The sequence below is a fragment of the Octodon degus genome, unplaced genomic scaffold, assembly GCF_000260255.1.
Source record: "Octodon degus isolate 3935 unplaced genomic scaffold, OctDeg1.0 scaffold00098, whole genome shotgun sequence".
Taxonomy (NCBI): Eukaryota; Metazoa; Chordata; class Mammalia; order Rodentia; family Octodontidae; genus Octodon; species Octodon degus.
In genome coordinates this window covers 3,297,563-3,308,046 of record NW_004524674.1, presented here as the reverse complement: position 1 = coordinate 3,308,046, position 10,484 = coordinate 3,297,563, and the positions used below count along the sequence as shown (strand labels likewise).

The 10,484-nt window shown below is 37.0% G+C and overlaps 1 protein-coding gene across 1 annotated transcript in view; it reads left to right on the top strand.

The window, feature by feature from the left end:
* Positions 1-10,484, top strand: part of Rabep1 (rabaptin, RAB GTPase binding effector protein 1) — a 170,120-nt gene that overhangs the window by 116,558 nt on the left and 43,078 nt on the right. Inside the window, exons 6-8 of the mRNA XM_004638319.2 lie at positions 3,116-3,251; positions 6,618-6,796; positions 9,296-9,424. Coding sequence (XP_004638376.1) covers positions 3,116-3,251; positions 6,618-6,796; positions 9,296-9,424 — 444 coding nt within the window. The remainder of the gene's footprint in view (positions 1-3,115; positions 3,252-6,617; positions 6,797-9,295; positions 9,425-10,484) is intronic.

Below are 10,484 nucleotides of genomic sequence, written 5' to 3'. Positions count from 1 at the left end.
AATGGAAAAAAAATTAAGCTCCCTCAATTCAAAGACACAGTCCACAAATGGGCATTTGAGATGAATATGCATTTCTCAGATAAATATGAATAACAAATAAATATATGAAAGAAATATTCAACATCATTGCTCATTCAAGAAATGCAAATTATAATAGCTCTGAGATTCCATCTCATCCCAGAAAGAATGACTATCTTCAAGAAATGAACCAATAGCAAATGCTGGAGGGGATACAGGAAAAAAGGAGTCCTTCTTCCCTGTTGATGAGAGTGTAGACTGGTACAGCCACTGTGGAAATCAGTGTGAAGATTGCTCAAAAAAACAGGATTAGAGGTCCCATTAGACCCAGCCATTACCCTTATGAGTATTTTACTAGAAGAAATTAAAAACTTCCTACCACAGTGATATATGTGCACCCATGTTTATAGCAGCACAGTTCATCATAACGAGAACTTGGAAACAACCCTAATGGCCATCAACCATGGAATGGAGAAAAAAGATATATTTTTATACAGTAGAGTACTACTCAGCTATAAAGGATAAACTTGAGGCTTTTATAGGTAAATGGATGCAACTAGAGACCATACTCATAAGTGAAATAAATCAAGACTTGTGTAAACATCATATTGTCTCCCTAGGGTAAGAAAATGAAAGAGTAAATAAGATTCAAAATCTACAGTAGATGTTGTGAATGGGAAAGAAACTGCCCAAAAGGAAGGAACAACTGCAATGGAGGAAAGGAGATAAGGAAGTAAAAGCAAGCAAGCAAGAAATACACACACACACACACACACACACACACACACACACGCTAAAATAAGTTATACTGCTTAATTTCCTTTAGATCATTGATTTGTGCTTAAATTGTTTGATCAATCTTGCATACCTCAGACTGGGGATATAGCTCAGTGGTATAAGAGCCTCCCTGGCAAACGCAAGATCTCGAGTTTGATCCCTGGTACAAAAAGAAAAAAAAAAAAAAAGAAAGAAAGAAATCTTGCAAGCCTATATCTTGTGTGTTACTTTGAAGATTACAACATTCATATATTAACCATTGTTGCTTTCCCAGTATCTTGTTTTGAAATTCTGTATTGTTTTTATTGTTCTTTTCTCTTTAAAAAAGTTTAAAAATTAGCTTTTGAATTAAATTCCAGGAAAAAGTAATCTTTAAAATTTTCTGGTATTAGAAAGGAGAATTTGAGCTGGAAATGGTGGGACACCTCTGTAATTCCAATACTTGGGGAGGCCAAGACAGGAGGATTGCTGAGTTAGGGGTCAGTTTAGATTCTTGAGACCCTGTCTTAATAACAAAATGTGATGAGAGTGGGAAGAACATGTTTATATTGAAAAGGTTTTGTAAATACAAAAATATTGACTATGAAACACTGACAAATTTGCCTGTTAGAATATAAATGCCTTTGTTAAATTATACCAAGAAAACAAAGAAGCTAGAGACTGTGAGATTATTTATAACTCATATACGTGACAAAACAATTCATATTCAGAATCAGCAAACATTGTCATTCTGTAAGTAACTAAGTTCCCAATAGAAAAAACCAAGCATTTGAACAATAACAAAAGAGGAAACCCAATAGTCGAGAAATGTAAAGCAGTATTTGGTCATACTAGATATCAAAAATGCAGATAAAATTTAAATATATTACCCTAGGTAAATTGTCTTCACAGAGCAAATTTGAGTGCATGAAATGGTTTCAGCTGCTACCATCACATTGAAGCCCTAGTTAACTATTTGGAAGAATGGGGATCTTTTTGCTTCCTTTGATTTTCCCTCCACCTTTTGATACTGTGTAAATTTCTCTGGATTAGTCGCTTTCAGGGTTTATCTGGATTTTTTCCATGAGTCTTTACATTTCATCTTAGCCAAAAGGTCAAGAAGTGAAATCCAAGTACTATATTTTTAATGTGGATTCTTAGGGGATATGGAATTTAAAGAAGTAGGAAGATAAAAGGTATGAAAATGACTTTGAATATGAAATTAGTTGTAACCATTTGAAAAAATTAAAAATGTTTAGAATTTAGGATGAATATAGGCAAGTTAAAACAAGGGACCTAATTGTGCTAGGTTTTCTGGTGTAGTATTACATTTTATTTTGGTTACAAGTATTTTAAATATTAGATTATTGTTGATATTCTGAGTATTATTCAGTAAATTGCTCAGAGATGAAGGATTTTATTATTTATTTTTGTTTTTTAGCAACAGGGTCTTGTTATGTAGTTCAGGCTGCCTTTGAACTCATTGTGTAGTCCAGGCTGGCCTCAAATTCCCAGCAGTTATCCTGCCTCAGCCTCTCGAGTGCTGGGATTATAGGCATGCCTAGCAAAGGATTTTATGGAAAGATGGGATTTAAAATAATATCCTGCACTTGCCTTCAAGTGCATGAGATTGCACGGACTTTCCATTAGGATTGCTTGAAGCCCTTATGATTTTTTATTTGAGGTAGCTCTTTCCTCCCTCTCTTCCATGAATATATGTGTCAGTGAGAAGTTTCTTCTTTTTATAAGTTTAAGGCTTTTAGAATTACCTCCCCAGAAATCAAAGAAAGCAAAGTTACAGGGACATAATATGCTTTTTATCCTTAGTAATTACTGTTTAACAAAAGGCAAAACACACATTTATTATTGCATATAGGATAAATAGGCATTTATATACATTGCTCTGGAGGTGCAAATTGGGACTACATTTTGAAAAGCAAGGTGCAAACACCTCAGTTGCACATGTATTCAGATGATGGGATTATTGAAAATAACCATTGTGGGACCTGCAAGATAGCTCACTTATGCAAGCTTAGGCAGGCAAGGGACCAAAGTTCCATCTCTGGCACTGTGTGCCGTGCCAGCCCCACCCCCGGGGCAGGCTGAGCTGGTCACAAAAAGAAAAAGAAAAAGAGAAAGAAAATAACCATCGTGGTTTCCTGTTTTCTATAATATGTGTTTGTTTTATGATTATGATTATAAATGTTAATTTTAAAAATTGATGTAAAAGTAAAAGTGGAAAATTTTGAAGAACTTAGCATTTATTTTAGAGCTTACTATTATATACCTAACATAGAAGCTATTATAAATTTCAGTTTGATAAAACTGTATCATCTTACAGGTTAAAGAACTGAATCATTATCTGGAAGCTGAGAAATCTTGTAGGACTGATTTAGAGATGTATGTAGCTGTTTTGAATACTCAGAAATCTGTTCTTCAGGAAGATGCTGAAAAACTTCGGAAAGAATTACATGAAGGTAAAGAATGTTCTAAGTATTTTAATTTCAGTCTTAGAAGTATGTAAATAAAATAAAATTATTACTAACACAACAAAATTGTAAAACACCAATGCAACATGTTAGTTTTTGAATTGAAGCTTTGTGATCACTTTGAATGTTCTCATGAAAAGCTGAGGCTGAGGACTAGTAAAGGGGCTTAGACTTTAATGCCTTCTCTTTCCTCCATAGAAATGTCACAGTAATAATGTCACCAGACTTCAGCTTTGAGCAGAAGGATAATAAGCCTGGAAATTTTTGCTTGAACTGTTTTGCCTGCACACCCATTTTGAGGAGAGTGAAATAGCAAAAGTGAGAGTGGGATGGAAAGTTGGACAGTATGTTCTGGAGTACTTACGTAACAGTTCTGCTTTTAAGCAACAATTCTGCTGTCACTAGTCTTGTACCAGAGTGATACACAAATTAACTCTGTATTTTCCAAAGTAAATATCAGGAATTTGAAAACCCCTCAGGTTTATAGTTATTATGCATACATATGCTATTTTAAGTAGCAAAGTCTAAGAGTCTGGCATGGTGGTGCATACCTGTAATCCTAGCACTCAGGAGGCTGAGGCAGGAGAACTGCTGCAAATTCAAAGCCAGCCTAGGCTACATAGTGAGTTCAAGGCCAGTTTGAATTGCATAGTGAGGCCCTGTCTCAAAAACCAAACCAAATAAATAAATAGGCTGGGGAGGTATTTAAGTGCCTGCCTGGCAAGGGCAAGGTTCTGAGTTTGATTCCTGGTACCAAATAAATAAATAAATAAATAAATAAATAAGTCTGGTAACAAGTTTAATAATTTTGTAGTAAGGATAAGCATAAGTTGTATATTAAGATAGCTGCAACAATTGTAGTAAAATACAAAAATTTCTGTTAGTGATCAAATCATAGGTATTGTTAATTTTATGGTTTCTTGTCTACATTAAGAAAATGATGAGTTTCAGTTTGGAGATAGTGAAAATACAGGTCTAACTTTCCTTTTAGAAATGGTCCAAATTATGCACCCTTTCAAGTCTTACATTGTTGTGGGTTATACTGGAACATAATTTAATGTGCAGGATTCAGACTGATGATACAGTCCTACAGTGAATGCTGCTATCAAATGCTATGAAAATTGAGCAAAAATAATTTAGGTTTACATGAATTTGTTTTTGCTAAATAGTGGAAAGCCAAAATGATATCAGTCTACAGAATTATTTTGTTAAATGTTGTGAAAATTGCCTGAACATGAAGTGTGTCTTTGCCTTCAGAAATTTTTCAGATGTGCTATTGTAGGCAGTTGCACCTATGTTGTCAGAGGATATCCAAAAGAAAGAATTTCTGGTTAAAATTTTATATTCTAGCCCTTCCAGAAATAGTGTAAGTCATTGGGACTACCAAAGCTTCCTAATATATCTGAGAAGTGTCTGAGAAAAGTTAATATAATACCAATGAGGAAGGGAATGGAGTATTTTCTGTACTAAAATGCACCAGAAGCTAGGGTCTTTAAATGAGATGACAAATAAAAGTTGAACAACAGTATAGTTAATTTACAGCCTAAATTGGTGGAATTAGGTATTCAGTCAAAAGAGGGCTATGCTGGGAAGTGTTGAGGATACAGTAGTGTCACCAACAAAGAGGTGAAGAGTGTCCAGTTCTTTTCCCCCTGTGCTTGGAATGAATTCTGCACATGCTAAGTGAATGGTCTACCAGTGAGCTACATTTCCAGCCTTAGTGGACAACTCTTTTTGTCCTAGGAACAGATGGGTTTCTTTAAAAAGGTCAGTTTGTTTGCTTGGCTTTATTTTTGAGATAGAGTCTTGTGTTGCTGAGGTTAGTCTTGAACTACTGAGCTTAGTCCTCCTGAGTAGCTGATACTAGAGGCATGTGCCACTGTGCATGGCTGGAAATAATTACTCTGAAGTGGAGTGTATTTTTTGTTGTTTGTTTTTTTATTTTATTAAGGCTAGCTTAAAAGATGGGTAGATACTTGTTACATAGCCCAAGAGGAGCAGGACAGGCAAAGCTGTTTGCATGTAGTACAGTTAACGGAAAAGGTAAAAAAAGAGTGGTTTGATACAATTAGGATGCAAGAGACTATGGACAGAATATGGATTAGAGCAGCAGACATGAGCCAGTTCACCAAGGTCTTATGCCAAGGGTGTTGAATTTTACCAAATGGGCAGTAAGGCGCTTTTGGAGATTTTTTTTTTAATAATAGTTTCATTGAGAAATAATTAGCATTCTCCCTTTAAAGTGTTTAATGTTTTTAAAACATAGTCACAAAATTGTGCAGTATCAGCCATTATTTAACTTCAAAACATTTTCATTACCTCAAAATAAAATTTTGTACCCTATTTTCAGTCCCTCCCTATCACTCATACTCCTAGTAATCATGAATCTACTTTCTTTTTCTGGATTTGCATATTTTGGAGTTTCGTATCAATAAGATTTTATAATATATGCCCTTTAACATCTGGCTTCTTTCCAGGGTTTTACCTGGAGAGTAATAATACAAATTTTGTATTTTAGAAAGTTCAATTTAATGCCAATGTACAAGATAGAAAAAAGAGGGCAAGAAGGAGGATAAGAAGAATGAGAAAGAATGTCATAGTTGATTTAAATAATAAATATTTGTCTAAAGCAGAAGCCAGGCAATAGATGTGTCATACTGTACAAAAGGGAGAACTAGTAGAACTTTGTCTTTGCTAAATATGTTAGTGTTAAGAGAAGTCAGAAGTGTGGTTGTCTCTCGGGTTTCTGACTTGTGTGGCTAGGAGATATCTGCAGTACAAAATGGCTGAGCTAGTGGCATCAACAATGGATGCATTTTACAAGATGCTTTGACATATCCTGAGAGATCAAAACTAAACAGGCACAAGAAGGACTCCTGGATGACAGATTTATCAAAATGTGCTAAACACAATTAGGAGTATTTATTACACTTTGATCTTTAGAACCATTACTTTCTAGAGAGTATTTCCTGCACACTTGTTCATTTGAGCTAAACTGTGAGTAGTGGCTTTTTGTCCAGTAAATTTGGAAATGCTGTATTCCGTTTCACTTTTCAAGAAAATGTTAATTAAGACCCAGAGGTCAAAGTCCCACAATAAAGAAATATTTAAAAATTTATTTAACCGACAATTTCTAAACATGATTAAGGCTAGGAGCATACAGTGGGAGACTGTATTAGAAAAATAGTTTGGGGATAGCTGCCCTATTCAGCTTTAGATTGCTCTTTGGTGCTGTCTAATGGCAGAATCCCAGACAGAATGAACTATTGGCCAGACCTGGTCCCAGTAGCCCTCCTCTAAAGAAATTTCCTTCCATTAAAATTCAGTATTTTTGATTGGGGGGTTCTTAAACAGTTTGCCATCTCTTGGAGCAAGAGCGACAGCAACACAACCAGTTAAAACATACATGGCAGAAGGCCAATGACCAGTTTCTGGAATCTCAGCGTTTGCTAATGAGAGACATGCAGCGAATGGAGATTGTGCTAACTTCAGAACAGCTCCGACAAGTTGAAGAACTGAAGAAGAAAGATCAGGTGAATTGCAGTTTTGTAGGACTTGTTTACATTTTTAATCATAGCAAACACACACCATGATTACATTATCTTACATGTGTCAGAGATTGACTTAAACTGGAACAGGTAATGTTTGCTGCTTTGTCTTGCTGGGGATCAAACCCAGGATCTTACATATTCTAGGCCTCTGACTTTAAAAAAAAAAAAAAAAAAAAGCTGTGTAGAGGGTGGGTGGGGTGGGCACAGCATGTGTTACAGTGATTGAACTTTGATCCCTTGTGCCTGCCTAAGCTTGCCTAAGCAGGTGCTTTAGATTGCTGAGCTATCTTGCCGGCCTCCTAAAAAATGTTATTTTAAAAAAACCACAAAAGCTACATTTGAGGGATTTTGTTTTTCAACCTTACAAATACCTTTATCTATGGGGAAAGTCTTTTAAAATGACCTTCTTCAGTGACTGCAGGATGCAACAGTACATATTTCTGAGAAACTCTTTCTGTGTGGTGCTTTCTAGTTCTCCTAGGGTTCCTGAGTTGTGTCTATCCATGCCAAGTTTGATTGCATTGCTCTAAAAGCTTGGTTAGAAGGTAACCTAGAATAGGGATGGAGAGGCTGATGTGAAGACAGATGTCCAGAATGCTGCACACTTAATATTCCTATTTATCTTTTTAAAAATTAAAATTACATGATCAATATAAAAATGTATTGTCATGTTAATTGTTGCTTATTTTAAATACAAAATGAAACAACTAAGTATAAAGTGATTGAATTAAAACTGCCCTTTGGCATCTGTCACACTTGTTTCCCAGAACTAGCTGCATTTCCTAGTTTGACAGAGAGTCTTTCAGACTAGTTCTACATACTTATAGCATATGCCCCCATCAATTTTATATCATATCATAAATACTGATGCTATAACTTATTTTTTCCATAGCAGTAATCCTAGATATATTTTCGTATCAGAGTTCTATCTCATTCTTGTTATTTGGTAGCATGGATATATTATAGTTGATTTACTCTTTCTCCCCTTTCCTTTTTGTCACCTAACGGAGTGTTGCTACTAATATCTTTTCCATGTTATACATATGTGCCAGTATATCCTTAGAATAGCTACATAAAAATATTCATTGCTTTTCTAGGTATTTTCCTTTCTTTTCCTCCCTTCTATGTTGTCCCTTCCTGTCCCGTCTCCTTCCTTTCCTTCCCCTCCCTTTCCTTCCCCTCCCCTCCATTCCCCTCCTCTTTCCTCTCTTCCTTCCCAGACTCACTATGTAGTTCAGCCTATTTTGAATTCATTGTGAACCCCAGGCTGGCCTTCAACTCTGGGCAGTCCTTCTGTCTCAGCTTCTTGAGGGCTAGGATTACAGGTGTGCACTATCTCGCCTGCCAGTTTTATTTTTCTTCCTCCTTCTCCTCCTTCCTTCTCCCTCTTCTTCTCCTACTCCCCCACCCAACACTTCTTCTTTCTGTGCTCTTTTGAGACAGGGTTTCACTATGTAGTTTAGACAGGCCTTGAGCTCATTTTGTACCCCAGGCTGGCCTCAGAATTTCTTTTGACTTACTTTTTTTAATTTTTATTTTATGTATTTAGTACAGGATCTGCAGGATCTCACTACATAGATTGGACTCTGATTCTCCTGTTTTCAGCCTCCCAAGTGCTGGGATTACAAGCAAAAACCACCATACCCAGTCTTAGTCTCAGGGTACCCTGGAAGCTGGGCCAGCATGGCCACTGCACTCTTCCTAAGCAGGCACTTTAGTCCGTTGAGCTATCTGGCCAGCCCTTGACTTATTTTCATACAGTATGCTTTTCTTGGAAGGTGCTTCAAGATGTCTTTCTTTGTTTCTTTTTTTTTTTTAAATGTGTTTTGTGTAGGGTCTCCCAGTGCAGCTCAGACTCACAGTGATCCTCCTGTTTTCAGGCTCCCCAGTGCTGGGATTACAGGCATGTGCCACCATGCCTGGTCTTGGTGGCTGGCTCATTGCGCCCAGGGGCAGGGCTGGCACAGCCTGTGGTACCAGGATTGAACCCCGGTTCCTGTGTTTGCCTAAGCAGGTGCTTAGTACACTGGGCTATCTTGCTGGCCCATGATTTCTTTTTTATAGCAGAATTCTTAGTTTGTGCTGGCATCATAAAAATATTTTCTCATGACCATAGGTCTCTAAATATGGTCATAAAATAACTAAGCTTAAACGTTCAATTTTCTGTTATCTCTAAGCTCTCTGAGCTAGGCATGGTACATGGCTGTACTCCCAGCTCTTGGGAAATTGAGTGAGGTTGAAGGATTGCTGTGAGTTCAAGGCCAACCTGAACTATATAGTGATACCCTGTCTCAAAACAACCATCCAACCAACCAGCAAACAAAAGAACCCAAAAGTTTCTGTACTTCTTAAATTGCTTTGCATGATTAATGAACAATATGGTTTGCCCTATACAGATTACCTGGGTAATGTGTATGATTACATTACATGATTAGATTACATTACGCAGGTAATCTGTATGTTTTTCTACCTAACTTTTAGGAAGATGATGAACAACAAAGACTTAAGAGAAAAGATCATAAAAAAACAGATGCTGAAGAAGAAGTCAAAATACCAGTAGTATGTGCTTTAAGTCAAGAGGAATCTTCAGTCCACTTATCAAATGAAGAGGTATAGTCAATCTGTCATTAAAATTGTATAAACCAGTTATGGTAACACGCGCCTGCTAGTCTCAGTTACTCAGGTGGTTAAGACAGGGAGTTCTTGACCCTAGGAGTTGTAAGTATCTCAAAAAATATATTATGTATACATTGTCATGATTTTTATTTTTATTTTTTTTTGGCGGAACCGTGGATTGAACTCAGACCCTTGTGCTTGCTAGGGAAGCGCTTATTCCACTGAGCCATCTCCCTGGCTCCCTGTCACGATTTTTTAAAAAAAATTATATATTTTATTTTTGGTAGAACTGGGATCAGGCCCTTGCGCTTGCCAGGGAATCGCTTATTCCACTGAGCCGTTGCCCTGGCCCCTGTCACCATTTTTATCCTGCCTGCTTATACTGTCAGTCACATTGTTTTGTGTGAGAAGTGCTAAAATTACACTATTTTGTTGTTTCTATGACTTTAGATAGTGCTACTTGAAACATGTTAAGTGTTTCATTTATATACGAAGTTAGTCAGTCTGTCTTTTGTTTTGGTTTTTTGGGACAGGATTTTACTATGTAGTTCAGGCTGGCCTTGAAATTCTGGCAGTCCTCCTTTGTCAGTTTCCTAAGCTCTGCAATTAGAGGCATGTGCCACTCACCATTCCTGGCTCAAGAGTTTCACATTAAAATAAATCTTTAGGGCTGGGGAGATAGCTTGGCAGTTTAAGTTCCTGCCTTGCAGGCGCAAGGACCCAAGTACTGGTTCAATCCCCAGTACTGCATGCTGTGCCAGCTCAGGAACCCCAGACGCACTGTGCAGGCCACCAAAATCGGATGTGGTGGTGCACACCTATAATCACAGCACTGGAGAGAGGTTGAGACAGGAGGATCACTATGAGTCCAAGTGGCATAGCAAGACCCTGTACCAAATCAATCATTTTTAAAAAGTTAAGTCTTTAAATGATACCTGTAAACTCATTTTTGATGTAATAAATACTGTTAATATTTTTACTTTTTGGGACCAGGGAGATAGCTCAGTAGAATAAGCGCTTCCCTGGCAAGCTCAAGGGCCTGAGTTCAATCCCC